The sequence below is a fragment of the Canis lupus genome, chromosome 7, assembly GCF_048164855.1.
Source record: "Canis lupus baileyi chromosome 7, mCanLup2.hap1, whole genome shotgun sequence".
Classification (NCBI taxonomy): domain Eukaryota; kingdom Metazoa; phylum Chordata; class Mammalia; order Carnivora; family Canidae; genus Canis; species Canis lupus.
Window position 1 is genome coordinate 54,901,995 of NC_132844.1, and position 16,222 is coordinate 54,918,216.

General features: G+C 35.3%; 1 protein-coding gene across 1 annotated transcript in view; it reads left to right on the forward strand.

Annotated features, from left to right (window-relative positions):
- Window positions 1-3,031, forward strand: part of CRISP1 (cysteine rich secretory protein 1) — a 30,991-nt gene extending 27,960 nt beyond the window's left edge. Inside the window, exon 8 of the mRNA XM_072831634.1 lies at window positions 2,904-3,031. Coding sequence (XP_072687735.1) covers window positions 2,904-3,031 — 128 coding nt within the window. The remainder of the gene's footprint in view (window positions 1-2,903) is intronic.
- Window positions 3,032-16,222: the final 13,191 nt, after the last annotated feature.

The following is a 16,222-nucleotide window of genomic DNA, read 5'->3' on the forward strand; positions in this document are numbered from 1 at the left end:
TTATATATAAATATCATTAAAGATAAATGACATAGAAAAATCTTTAGCTTAGTCACACTTATAAGAAGAAGGAGTGGAAGAGGAAGAGGAAGAGGAAGAAGGAGAAGAAGAAGAAAAAAAAGAAGAAGAAGAAGAGAGGAAAAGGACTCATTAAAAAGAAGACATTACAACTGATACATGCAAACAAAAAGGGGCATAGGAGTATGCTATGAACAATTGTATGGCAACAAATTGAACAACTAATTGGAAGAAATACACTAAAGTTAAAAATAGACAACTTACAAAGACTAAACTATGAAGAAATAAACATAAAACCCACCAAGATTGAATCATGAATAAATGGGAAATCTGAACAGACTAAGTACTCGTAAGGATATTGAATCAATAATCAAAATCCTCCCAACTACGAAAAGCCCAGGACCAGATGGCTTCACCAGTGAATCTACCAAACATTTAAAGAAGAATTAATACTAATAGTTTTAAAACTCCTCCAAAAAATAGGAAAGAGAGGAACTCTTCCAAACTCATTTCATGAGGCCAACATTACCCTGATACTAATGTCAGACAATTACACTGCAATAAAAATTAATTACAGGCCAATATATCTGATGAACATAGATGCAAAACTCTCAATAAAATTTAGCAAACCAACTGCACCAGTACATTGAAAAGATCATACACCACAATCAAGTGGAATTTATTCTAAGGATGCAAGACTGGCTCAACATCCACAAATCAGACAATGTGAAGAATAAAAATCATATAGTTATCTTAATAGATACAGAAAAGCATTTGACAAAATTTGACGTTCTTTCATGATAAAAGCTCTCAAATTTGGCACACAAGGAACTTACCTTAACATTGTAAAGGTCAGATATGAGAAGACCACAACAAACACCATATTCATGATGAAAAGTGAAAAGATTTCTAAGGGCCTGGACAAGACAAGAATGCCTACCCTTCCCATTTTAATTCAACATAGTTTTGGAAGTCCTAACCAGAGGAATTAGGCAAGAAAAAGAAATACAAGTAACTAAAATCAGAAAGGAAGAACTAAAAGAGACTCTACTTGCAGATGACATGATAGTACATATAGAATACCGTAAAAACTCCACCAGAAAATTATTGGAATTAATAACTGAATTCAGTAAAATTCCAGGATATAGAATCAATATACACAAATGATTTTTATGTGAACTACCAACAGACTATCAGAAAAATAATTTTTAAAAAATCCTAGTTGTAATTGCATCAAAAATAAAAAATATATCTAAGAATAAATTTCACCAAGGCAATGAAAGATCTACATACTGAAAATTATAAGATATGGGTGAAAAATAAGAAGATACAAATAAATGGAAATATATTCCATGCTCATGGATTGGAAGAATTAATATTTTTTTAATGTCCATACTACCCAAAGCTATCTACAGATTCAATGCAATCACTACCAAACTTCGAATGGCATTTTTGATAGAACTAGAATAAATACTCCTAAAATTTGTATGGAACAACAAAAGACCCCAACTAGCCAAAGAAATCTTGAGAAAGAAGAATAAAGCTAGTGATATCACACTTCCTGATTTCAAACTGTATTACAAAGCTACATATAGTCATCAAAATAGTATGGTATTAGCATAAAAACAGACACATATATTAATGGAAAAGAATGGAGAGCCCAGGAATAAACCAATGCATATGTGGTCAATTAATTTATAACAAAGAAGCCAAATAAATACAAAGGGAAAAGACAGTCTCTTCAATAAAAATGAGACCACATCTAACTAAAAAGCTTCTGTACAGCAAAGGAAACCATCAACAAAATTAAATGACATCCCATTGAATGGGAGAAAATATTTGCAAATCATATGTCTGATAAGATGTTAATCTCCAAAATATATAAAGAACATATAAAGCCTAATAAAAAAAATCCAATTAGAAAATTGGAAGAACTAGGGATCCCTGGGTGGCGCAGCGGTTTGGCGCCTGCCTTTGGCCCAGGGCACGATCCTGGGGACCTGGGATCGAATCCCACGTCGGGCTCCCGGTGCATGGAGCCTGTTTCTCCCTCTGCCTGTGTCTCTGCGCCTCTCTCTCTCTCTGTGACTATCATAAATAAATAAAAATTAAAAAAAAAAAAAAGAAAAAAAAAGAAAATTGGAAGAACTAAACTGATATTTTTCCAAAGAAGACATCCATACAGCCAACAGTTAGATGAAAACGTGCTTAATATCATTGATCATCAGGGAAGTGCAGGGATATACCACATATTCGTTAGAATAGCTATCGTCAAAAAAGAGATAAGTGGGGGTGTGGGGGTGATGAAAAGGAAATCCTTGTGCAATGCTGATGGGAATGTAAATGGGTACAGTCACTATAGGAAGCCATTTGAAGCCTCCTCAAAAATTAAAAATATAACAGTCATATGATCCAGCAATTCTACTTCTGGATATCTATCTGAAGAAAATAAAAACATTAACTCAAAGAGATATTTAAACCTCTGTGCTCAGTGCAGCATTACTTACAATAGTTTAGGCATGGAAACACAGTCCATTGGCAGATGAGTGGATAAAGAAAATATGATATACATGTATATGATATATATGCTATGTAAACTGCTCAGCAATAAGACAAATGGAAATCTTATCATTTATGACATAATGGATGGATCTTGAAGGCATTATTCTAAGTGAAATAAGTCAGATATAGAAAGACAAACACCGCATGATCTCACTTATATGTGGCTAAAAAAGAAAAAAAACCTCACAGATACAGAAAACAGATTGCTAGTTTTCAGAAGCACAGGGGGATAATTCCTTTTATGTCTTTAAGGAGATTATCTCTTTCTTCAGCAATGGTGAATTTTTGAGATAATATTTTGAAAACATGTTTTTTCCTTCCAGCTAACCCCTGCCTCTACTATGATGAATACAGTAACTGTCAGATACAAAAACGTAGTTTCGGATGCAGCCCACAGTCAGTTCAACAATTCTGCAAAGCTAGTTGTCTCTGTGACAAGAAGATAAAGTAATCTTTGTTATTTGCAACTATAATGTGCTTTTGGGAAAATGTCTATTGGATTACATCTTTTACCTTACTTTGCTTCAGTAGTTTCTGCTAAGTTTCATTTGGTTTCAATTATACTTGAGATCCTAAATTTTACTAATCATATATGGGCATCAATAGATTTACATCAATACCACCCACTCCTATCCTGACACTTCCTGAAACACTATTTTATTTATTTTTTTTATTTTATTTTTAAAAGATTATTTTTATTTTTATAATAATTTATTTTTTATTGGTGTTCAACTTACCAACATACAGAATAACACCCAGTGCTCATCCCGTCAAGTGCCCCCCTCAGTGCCCGTCACCCATTCACCCCCACCCCCCGCCCTCCTCCCCTTCCACCATCCCTAGTTCATTTCCCAGAGTTAGGAGTCTTCATGTTCTGTCTCCCTTTCTGATATTTCCCACACACTTCTTCTCCCTTCCCTTATATTCCCTTTCACTATTATTTATATTCCCCAAATGAATGAGAACATATAATGTTTGTCCTTCTCCGATTGACTTACTTCACTCAGCGTAATACCCTCCAGTACCATTTGCTTCAACTATTTTAAACTTCCTTACTCCAGAAGTGAAATGTCCAGTTCAACACCTGCCTCATGTTAAAATCATGTGATTTGTAGCTCTCAGGTTGACAAAATTCAACTGATGGTATAAATGGCCATCTTGGCAAAGACCTCTGGAAGAGGAGGATCTATTTGTCCCTGTTAACACCTTCTCCTACTTTCCTGTGTCTCCAATCCCCATGATGTTTGTCTTACCAGCCTGGCTAATATGCAGTGTAATTTTTTATTTCATAACTTTACTTCTATTTTAAACTGATCATTAAAATAATCCACAAAGCAAACAAAAAGTCAAGTCTTATTACTTGCAAGTCTTATTATTTGCTTAATTGGAGGTGTTTAAATGCCTTATTATTTTATCAGTATGTCTATATATATACATTTGTGAAGTGGGAGGAAAATTGTGTTCCTTAATTTAACAAAATGTGTTTTCAGCACTGATAACATACAAAATGTAACATATATGTAGAGGATATTGTCTCCTTTATTTCAAGTGAAGATTTAAATATCAGTGAATCTGAACATAAAAGAGAGGACAATATAATTCTGACATCAGAAAAATACAAAGAAAACATCAGGAAGTAATGAAGGAATGAATTCATCTAAGTGGTAAAGTAGAAAGGTAGGAGAGATCATACGATAGATTAAGTGCACAGTGAAACTGTACATTGCAAAGGAGAAAAGGGAGCTGAGCTCTTCCAGGAACAATGCACAGGACATAGTAATAAGCTGATAGAATTAGCAGCAGTTAATTAAAGTAACAGGACTAGAACTGAAAAGACAAACACAACAGCCAGGCAGAGGTTGTTGTTGTTGTTGTTTGTTTAAGGAAAAAAAACTCAATGCATAGGGTTAGGATATGATAAAATAGAACCACTCATTAAGACCAGAATTTATGTCTTACTACAACCGTGCTAAACATGGGTGTATCACCTAAATATGAGTATCATGCTAACATTAACAGAGGTAATATTTAGAGATCTTTTTTAAAGATATGTGAACTGTAAACTATATAATCCATATTGCAGGTAATTTGCCCAATCAGATAATCAGACTCTGGTAAAGATTAGCATGCATAATGTTTACTGGGGGAAGATCTCCAGTTTTATATCTCCTTGTGGAGGTAGTGAGAGAAGCAGGATTGGAGAAGATGAGTTAGGATGGAGTCAGAGACCTAACAGCCCCCACAACAAGATACACAAAAATATATATTGCTTGCCATTTACAGTTTCCACATCAACCTGTCTTGAATGCGGATTTTCCCAAGGAAAGGATTGCTTATGGTAAGTCCAATTTTAAGAGAAAATCGACAGTAGAGCTATTTGCGGTCAGGACTTCCAGCTGCTGGGGGAGTGAGGGACCTGGGTAATGTATCGTAGCATGCGCACATGCATCATCTTTGAGTTAGCCTGATAAATTCAGATCTAAGCATTTGATAACCCAGCCGTAATGGGCAAGATTTCCTTACTAGTAAGTACATTAGTATTATTACTCCCAGGAGATCTTAACCCTGGAGAAGGTGTGTTCGCTCATCTGTACTTTTCGGTTACATATAACCTTTACAGAAATATGTCTTTTTTGCACAAAATAATTAAATGCTGCAAAATCATGTTAGTACTCTGTGTCGGGCTATTGAGTAATTCATCTCATGACAAAATATTCAATAATATGATGGGTAATCCTGGAACTGAGCACAAGATGGCAGCATACACATATGATAGCTACATTTTTATTTGAAGCCAAGGAAAATAATTAAGCTCTGTTAGTTGAATATCCTAAACTTATTCTAAAGAGTAGATGGATGATTTACAAAAAAGTTGATAGTAAAAACAACCTCCACACTTGTTGGCAGTCTGCTACCATCCTTCAAGGGGACATACGCAATGAGGGGATGAGAGTGTTAGAGAGATGATTTGTCCCACACCTTCTGGTAAAGGGGTTCTACCTTTCATCTTACCTCTAGAATAGCTGCTGCTGGGACACCTGGGTGGCTCAGAGGTTGAGCGTCTGCCTTCAGCCCAGGGCATGATCCTGGAGTCTGAGGATTGAGTCCCACATCAGGCTCCCTGCATGGAGCCTGCTCCTCCCTCTGCCTGTGTCTCTGCCTCTCTCTCTGTCTCTCATGAATAAATAAGTAAAATCTTAAAAAAAAAAAAAAGCTGTTCCTGACACCCACCTGATAACATCTGTGACTCCATTTCCTCATTTGCAAATGGAGATAATAATACTGGTACCTCCCTTGTAGAGTTACTGTGAGGGTATAGTAAGAGGAGACAATATCTGTTGAATCTATAACAGACCCTGGTATGTTGTATTAGTTATTAACTTTTATTACACACAATTTCCCAGTAAGATGCCTGATACTACACTTAATTCTAATCTAAACTGTCATTTATTGATTGTGCATGTAGAACAAGATTTATCATATTACAGTTTTATCACGCAGGGTATCTCATTAAATATTTGGAAAAAATTGGGGATGTGAATAAATGGGTCACACAGATGCAGAAACTGAGTACAAAGAGACTAAATATTAACATGTTTGAGGTTAATAAATGGCTAGGATGGATTTTTAAAAATTATTTATTTGAAAGAAAAAGAGAGAGAGAGCACAAGCAGGGGGAGCGGCAGCCAGAGGGAGAGCGAGAAGCAGACTCCCTGCTCAGCCCTGCACTTGACTCAGGGCTGGATCCCAGGACTCCAGGAACATGACCTGAACCAAAGACAGACACTTAACTGAATGAGTCACCCAGATATCCCAGCAAGGATGGATTTCTTTTTTTTTTTTTTTTTTTTTTTTTTAAGGATGGATTTCTAACCCTCAAAAACCCAGAAGATTTTTGCTTTTACAGAAAAACAAAACAAAAATAACATTCAGTATTCTTTTTTCATTAACCTTTTTGAGGAGTCAATTGAAAATGCATAAAATTCCAAAATACTGTCAAAGCAATGTGAGAACAACACAAAGAAGTGGCAAACTATTACTAAGTGTATGTCATTTGAGCCAAGTCTGTGTTCAGAAACTACCAGGAATTAAGTCACATGGCAATGATGATGACGTCATCCATCCAGTCTATATTTGTCTTTGCACCCATTTATGACAGTGAATGTGACCTAATACACTGTTTCATGAAATTTTTTAAAGATTTATTTATTTATTTATTTATTTATTTATTTATTTATTTATGATAGACACAGAGAGAGAGAGAGAGAGAGAGAGAGGCAGAGACACAGGCAAAGGGAGAAGCAGGCTCCATGCCGGGAGCCAGATGCCGGACTCGATCCCGGGACTCCAGGATCGCGCCCTGGGCCAAAGGCAGGCGCCAAACCGCTGAGTCACCCAGGGATCCCCCTCATGAAATTTTTTCAACCTAGTATTTAAATTCTATAGATCTTGATCACCAAGAGAAAAGAATCTAAAAGAAAAAGCTAAAAATTATAGAACACTTGAAAAATGCAATGATGACAAGATTGAGGACAGATAGATGGTAGATTTCCACTCTGGGTAATTTTCTCAACTGCAGAGATTTCTTTTGCTTTGGTAAATATGTGATATGCAACCATACTAAAGCTGGCCATAAGAACAATTTTCATTGATATAAATTGACTCCATCTCATGGTGACACAATGACCACATACAAATAGATGTTTGCTGCTTATTTCCAGAAAAGTCATCATTAGCATTTAGCACATTTATGGCTTTCCCACTGCTTCATTTACCCACCTTGTAAATACATAGAAAAAAATGAACTCTTACAGAACTTTCGAAAGTATCATTGTGTGCAGAAGCCAGAAGATTCATGTTTTTATGAGCACCAAATTGCTAAACCTTCCCATCAGGTAATAGTAATAAGACATAGCATCATGAACATTTTACTACTACAGAATTTCAGCAGAAATATGAGACTCCTAATCTTCCCAAAGCAAAAATGCCTAGAGTCTGAATGAAAATTGAATCAATCTTAGTAAACATTGAATCTACCTCCTGCTTCTGTGGTAGAAATGAGCATTAGAAATGTTTCATCAATCTATATTTTAAAATTATATGTGTGGATATTTAGCTATGTAAAATATCCCTGTTTATAATGGTATTAAGTGCATCTATAGAAAATTACATGCCTAATTATACAAACACTATGATAAATTCTATGATTTTTTTAAAAAGCAGTATCAACGGTGCTTTGATATGTAGTGTTTTTTTTTTCTTCACATTGTTCCTGGTGGTTCTGTCCTTCACCATTTAAATATTGGATACGTTTACTGAAAAAAAAATTTACTGCTAAAATAACAAACTTTGATGAAGTGGTTATTTTATATATTTTATTGGGAAAAAAATGGTATATACAGCAAAAGGAAACAAAACAATATCCCACAAATACAGAGAACTCAACATCCCTTGCTCAAAACTTGACACAACATATAGAGAAAATAGTGTCAGTATAAAGGATGTAACACTGTCAGTTGTCCAAGCACATCGGACATTTGTTAGATCCCTAACCAATATCAGTAGAAAACATGATGCTGCTTTGTTATATGCCAACTGGAATTGGCCATTTGACCTTTATTGAACATTTAACCAAATCAACAGAAAACATGAAGCCACTTCAATATGGATGAACTTGAATAGACTGAAATACACTTCCCATAATAGTCATTCTTATGAATGTCCGGATGCTTGGGGCCAGGCGGGAGATTCCTGTGGCAGATTTGGAAGACAGAAGTGAAGTGGGAGCCATTTTGTAGCTCTTGGATGTTGCTGCTGATCCACCGCTTATTAGTCAGAAGCAGCAGGTGGGTGGATGGCAACTGCTCCATCTTCCTCTGGATCCTCCTTCATCTTCTACAATATCTGGGTGTAGGAATAATTAACCCCAAGATGAAGGGCCTCAGCTCTCTGTCAGGCATCTGTACCGCTATATAAGTGATATCAAGAATGGACATGATTTAGTGTCCATCCTGGTGGATTTTCAGATCTCGATGTTGGCTCCAGTTTGTCCTGGGTTTCTTTCAATCTCTTTAATCCATTATCCTTCCCAACTGCCTCTGCAGTAGCTTTAATCTCCAGCAGGAGTTGTGAAGAATAAGCCTTACAGAATGAACCTTAGAAGCTAAATTCAGCCTTTCAGCTGAGACTTCAGTCATCTCCACAATTGTGTAAGATCAAATACCTGCAACAAATTGATCTGTATATGGCTCTCAAATACAAACAAAAAACAAAACAACAACAACAAAAAAAAAAAAAAGCACCCACACACATACAAAAAAAAACAAAACAAAAAACAAAAAAAAAAAAACAACCCTCTCTGGTACTGTACACACTCTTTTTCAGTACTGTCAAGGAGGAAGATCTTCTTCCCTTGGGCCCTTCTAGTTGGACTTAGAATCATTTGACGTTAGAGACAGATTAACGAAAATCAAATTGAATGGGTGTATATAAAGGCAATCCACACAGACATGGAATTCCAAAGACAATGAGGTGGCATGAAATTTATATAAGTTAAGGAAAGGGGTAGAGCCTGAGGATTCAAAGGAGAGAAGGTCATTAGCAGGAAGGTGAAAGGAAATGTTTTGAAAATCAAAGCTTGACCTATCACGCAGTTTCTTAAGTAAAGAGAGGAGTCTCTGTTAATAGCTCTCTTTCTGGTATAGGTTCTCCATTCCAATGTAAATTTAGGCAGTTGAGTGGAGGCAAAGAGCTTTTCCTGCAGCGAGTGTGTTTTGATTACTTGAACTCAAAATAATCCTACAGTACACATAGATACTTATCAAGGTGGAACAAATTCTGGTCCCTAAAAGAAAGTTTCAGTGCTTTAAAACAATTTCAAAATATGCAAACTACACTGATCTCTAATATAAAAACAAATTGAAATCAATTACAAAAACATATCTGGAACAGTCTCAAATTTTGTAATCTAAATGATGCACATCTAAAAATGCATGGGGCCTACAAGAATTCTAATAGAAAATTAGAAAGCATTTTTAATAAAACAAAAAAAATGTATATAACATTCAAATATCTGCAGGATGCAGTTAAAGAAGTACCTATGAAAAAATTTATTAGACCAAATGCCTATGTAAGAAAAGGATGAAATTATTATTATTGTTATTATTATTATTATTCTTCTAGGTAATCAAGATGGTATTTGCATCAAGATACAGAAATGATCAGTGGAACAGAAGAGAGTCCAGAAATAGACATATGTAATCAATTTATTTTCAACCTAGTTGCATTTAGTGGGGAAAGCACAGATCTTTCAACAGATGAGGTAGGAATATTGGATATGCACATGTGTAACAAAATTGAACTTTGACTCATATATGGAAACTTATTAAAAATTAACTCAAAATGATTACTTGGTATAAATGTAACATGTGAAACTCTAGACTGTCTGGAAGAAAAAATAATACCTGGAACCTTTGTAAACCAATATTTGTAAAGATTTCTCTGGAAGAAAAAAAAATATTTGTAACCTCTGGTAGGCAAAGATTTCTTAGAATCAATACCAAGAACAAGATTTATTTTTAAAAAATTGATCATTACTCTTTTTTTTTTAATTTTATTTGTTTATTCATGAGAGACACAGAGAGAGAGAAAGGCAGAAACACAGGCAGAGGGAGAAGCAGGCTCCATGCAGGGAGCCCGACGTGGGACTCGATCCTGGATCTCCAGGATCACACCCGGGGCTGAAGGCAGTGCTAAACGGCTGAGCCATCTGGGCTGCCCTGATCATTACTCTTTATCAAAATTAGAAGTGTTTGATTTTGAAATGGCACTATTGAGTAACAGAAACAATTCAAAAATGATATAAATGAATTCAAAATTGCATATGTAATACTGGAACTGTATCCAGATTTATATAAATATTCTGATACACCAACCAAAGACAAGAAAAAATTATAATTTGAAAAGTTTTGAACAGACAATTCACCAAAGAAGATATACACATAAAGAGGGGAAAAGCAAACAAGAGAAGATGTTTTATAACAGTCACCATTAGAAACATCCACATTAAAATCAAACAGGATACAACTATACACCCATTGGGATGACAAATTAAGAAGATCAGATGACCATGAAAATGTGGAGTAACTAGAACTCCGTGCTCTGCTGAAGGAAATGTTAAATGGTACAACCCCTTTCAAATCGGAGAAGGACAAACATTATATGGTCTCATTCATGTGGGGAATATAAATAATAGTGAAAGGGAATATAAGGGAAGGGAGAAGAAATGTGTGGGAAATATCAGAAAGGGAGACAGAACATAGAGACTCCTAACTCTGGGAAACGAACTAAGGGTGGTGGATGGGGAGGAGGGCGGGGGATGGGGGTGAATGGGTGATGGGCACTGAGGGGGGCACTTGATGGGATGAGCACTGGGTGTTATTCTGTATGTTGGCAAATTGAACACCAATAAAAAATAAATTTATTAAAAAAAACAGTTCAGCTGCTTCTTAGAAAGAAGCCATGGGACTTGGCCACTCCACTCTTAATGTATTTAACCAGCCATGGGACTTGACCACTCCACTCTTAATGTATTTAACAAGGAGGAATGAAATCATAGTCCATGCAAATGTTTTTACAGGAATGTTCATAGCATTTTTTTTCTATTGATCCAAAACTAGAAATCACTCAACAGACTATCAACAAGTGAATAAGAAGCTTAAAATTTTCTACATAATATAAATTTTCAGAGTTATGAAATTTCTTTTAGTTCAATTGAAGAAAGATTTGAAAAATTACTGGGTACACAGTACAGTAGTGGAAGTACAGATAGGACAAAATGACAGCCTGTCAAAACCCACTACAAAGCTACTGTTTGGGGTTAAAATTGGGGTTACAATAGCCTGCCGGTAAGGCCAGGATATCCATGAGTCTTCCCAAGAGTACAACATAGAAAGTAAATAACAAAAAAGCAAGCATGATTATGTATACAGGCACACCTCGGAAATACTGTGGGTTTGGTTTCAGACCACTTCAATGAAGTAAATATAACAATAAGGTGAATCAAATGAATGATTTGGTTTCCCAGTGCACATGAAAGTTATGTTTATGCTGTAGTCTATTAAGTGTACAATAGCATATATCTAAAAAAGAGGTACAGATCTTAACTTAAAAATATTTTATTGCTAAAAATGCTATCCATGATCTCAGCTTTCAGCAAGTCATAATCACTGATCACAGATTACCATACAAAATTTAATAATAATTAAAAAGTTTGAAATATTGCAAGATTGCCAAAATATGACACAGAGACACAAAATGAGCAAATGCTATTAGCAAAATGGCACTGATAAGACTTGCTAGACACAGAGTTGTCACAAACCTTCAATGTGTAGAAACCACATTATTTGCAAAGCAAAATGAAGACAATCCCACTTTAAAAAAAAAAGCTTATATGCAGAATACCAATTAGAATAAAAATTAACATGCTTACCACTGAATAATTATAACATACTCCAACAAAAGAGAGTGGTTCAAATAAATTTTTGGTAAAATATCAGCAGAAGCAAGATGAGTATGAAGATATTTTACAAGACAACAAACTAGTTTCATTAAATTCATGTAGGCCTGGTTTTCATGCATTAGTAGACATTTTATATACAATTGTCTCAGTTCACCTTATGACTATATGAAATGTATGAAAAATAATTCCATCTGTGATAACATTTCCTGACACCTTTCACTTTTCTTGCTTTTTAGAATATTAACCTCATAGGTCCAAAGGAAAACAGTATTGCTTTAACCAGATATTTACTCAAATTTTTCCAAGGATTATAGGGAAAGAAAAATTATTTTATAAAAATGGTGATACATTTGCTAGTGTCTGTTCTCAAGATCTTGCGTAGGATATCAATTTGGAACTACACAAGCAATTCACAGTAATGTTACCTAATGCTCTATGCATGTTCTTAACCTAAATAATGGCTTTTCAAACACAAGGACAAAGAAAAATTATGTATTTATGTGTAACTTCCAATTCTTGCCCAGATTCTTGTCAATTATACCAAAAATATCTATTCTTAAAAGATTTCCTTCTGAAATAATTAGTGAAATAAATATCTTATTCATATATTAAGATATACTTTAAGTTGCTTGTGGATTCGGAATTCCATTACACAAGATTGCAACTTATTGAAAAATAGCAACAGCTAACCGTCTCTAGAGAGTTAAAAACACCTTCTGTGACATCTCCCCTGATCAGATTCCCACCCCCCCCCCCCGCCCCCAAACGTGGGGCAATGACTGGGGAGAAGCCAATGGTGCTGGCAGGGAAAGAATTCACCTGAAGCAGAACAAAGGAGATAGAAGTTTATTGAATATGCTGCAAGGTTGCTGTGGGCAGGACAGCTGAGGAGACGCTATATGTCATGAGGCAGTAGTTGGGGGCAGTTTTTAAAGAGGGAACGTGTGGCAGTGTGGGGATATATGGAAATTTCCCTTTCTGGGTAACTGTCTGGTTGTAAGTAGCCCACTCATTTAGAGTCTATGTATATTTTGAAGTGGATCACTTGCTGGGCTTGCCTATATTCAGATGGGGGTTGCTATGGACCCTTTTGCCTTGCTCTACATTCCATTGCTCAAGCCTGTTATATAAAATGGCTTGTACATCCTATGCTTTTAAGACTGAATTTACCTATCATCCAAAAAATTTCAAATTACATATCCACAAATTTTCCATTTGGGAATGAAAATGAGGGAAACAACTACAGGAAGGTAAGAATGAAAATATTTGAAGGACAGTTTCTTACTCTTGATTGCAGTATTTTCAGGGGGGTAAACATTTTAAATATTTTATCTTTAAATTTCCCCTGTCCTCCAATGAAAATGGTGAGCAAAAACATTGTGTGAACACAAGAAGTCAAAAACCCATGTCCAATCTAGATTGAATGTAAATATTTCCCAACTCTTTTTCAAATTTCTTTCTATTTGTTTTGCTTGGCTGCAGTCTCATTAAACAGTAGCTTATGTAATGATATTGACAGAATGTAGTTTCCCCATATGTACTTATTCTGTGTGGCAAAGCCAGGTAGGGGCTTCAGTAAAAGCCTTTGCACTCAAGAATTGATCATGACCTAAGCAGACAGGCAGACACTCAACCACTGAGCCACCCACGTGCCCTGAAAATGGCAATCTTAATTAAACAGCAACAATGATGCCAATAATAGTAATAGTGTTTACTGACTTTTTAAAAGTTGTAAGCACTTTTAATATATCAAAAGTTTGGTTTTCATAAACAAACTTATAATGTAGCAGAAGAAAGGGAGACACAGAAGTGGTAAGCAACTTTCCCCAAATCACATAGTTATTAAATGACAGAGCAACAATTCCAACTCAGTCTAATTTCATTCATAATGTACCCTAGGACAATGCTTCTCAAATTTGAGCATACTAAGAATTACTTGAAGAACTTGGTAAAGCACAGACTCCTGGGCCCCACTTTCTGAGATCCTGATTTGGAAAGTCTGGGGTGGAGACCACTGCAAACTCCCAGCTGAAGCTGCTGCTGCTACCAGTATTGTCAGCATAGCAAGCTTTAAGTTAGAGAGGCAATTCATAACTGTCTTCATTATGCAGCATCCTAGAAGCTAGACACTCATCTGAGAATCAAGATGTCCTGATTCTAAGTCAGGTGGTGTTGCCAGATAAACCCATATTAACAAACCTAATTCCCAGTTCCTTTGCATCCCATAAAGGATAAGAGAAATTGTCTTTCCACTATAAACCCAATGTGTGGGCAGACGAGGTGCTATAAAACAAAACAAATTTAGAGAAGTCTCAAGTGTACAAAGTGATACACTACATATGTATTATCTACCAGAAGTATCACTCAGGTTTTTGGGCAACCTTTTTCTGGTTCCCTTAACTCTGGACTGGCCTAGAGTACAAGGGTTAGAGATAGAGCAGGCTCTGGAGAGTGATTCTAAGCGGCAGCTTCCTTATGCAAATGACAAAGAGGAAGCAGGTGAATAGAAAAATGATTTTGAAATTTATCTCTTGGACATCTTAGTCTAAAATGTTACTGGAACAAAACATTTAAAATGAATGTCATAGGCCTTCTTAGATTGCAAGTGCTGTAGCTGACACACATATGGTACTTATTATTGGCAGACACTCTTCTAGAACCTTCTTACATTAACTCATTTCATTTCTTCAATAATCTTATAATGTAGATAATAACATCTTTATTTTAAAGATTATAAATCTGAAACTCAGAGAAATTAGGTAGCTTATCTGAAGTTATAAGTACTGGAACCCACATACAAATGCAAATGGACCAATTCCCAGTACCTACTCTTAACTATTTATCTTTCTTAGGAAAAATAGGCCCCAAACCCCTTGGTTTCCAGATGAGCAGGTAAGTATGACTAGGAGATGCTTAACAGGTAAAAGAATGAATGGACGGTATATTTTCTGATTTCAGAAACTTGCATATTGGGGATTAAATACAAAAAAACTAAAAATGAATTGATTTAAATGTTAAACTATAAAAAAAATGAGATGGATGAGATGAAACATTGTGTATTGGTAAAACTGAGTAACATTTCAAAAGGAATATGAGAGCTGAGCTGGTTCATAAACAAAGTATATAGGATAAAGGTATAAAATTAGCAGCTGCAAATTGAAGGAACAAAAATAAGAATGAAGAGACAAACGCAATTGCTAAGCAGAGATCTTCAGAAGAAGAAAAAAATGTCAATCTGCAGGATTAGGAAATGTGAAACTAAAACCACCTGTTAAAGCCAGATTTCATGGCTTATCGCAACAATGATAGTGATAGTGATATTTTTTTTAAATTGTGATTTTAATCATGGATGAACCACACAAAAAAGGAGTATTATAAGAGATTATAATGCCTCCATCAAGATCCCAATGGCATTTCCTACAGAAGTAGAAAATATTATTGTTTTAAAAGATTTTATTTATTTATTAATGACAGACACATAGGAGAGAGAGGCAGAGACACAGGCAGAGAGGGAAGCAGGCCCCTCAGGGAGCCCGATGTGGGACTCGATCCTGGACCCCGGGATCACACCCTGAGCAGTAGATGCTCCACCACTTAGCCACCCAGTCCCTATAAGTATAAACAGAATAAAGAGGCTGGAGGAGGCTGGTGACTCAGGCAGTTGAGCGACTGACTCTTGATTTCTCAGGGTCATGAGATGGAGCCCCACACTCAATAGGGAGTCTGTTTGAAATTCTTTTCCCTCTGCTTCTCCCCCTGCTCACATGCTCGCTCTCTCTCTCTCTCTCTCTGTGTCTCTCATGAATGAATAAATAAAATCTTTTTAAAGATTTTTAAATATTAAAAATAAAATCATTTTATTTATGTATGTATATATATTTGGAATACTATTTATTTATTTTTATTTATATATACTTTAATATATTTATATGTATATATAATAATATATTATTATTTTATTTATATATTTTATATATTTATATGTATATATGTATATGGAATATATATAATGCATATAATGCATATAATGACAGGATTTCCTTCTTTTGTGTGTGTGTGTGTGTGTGTATGTATGTATATATATATATATATATATATATATATATATATATATGGAATATA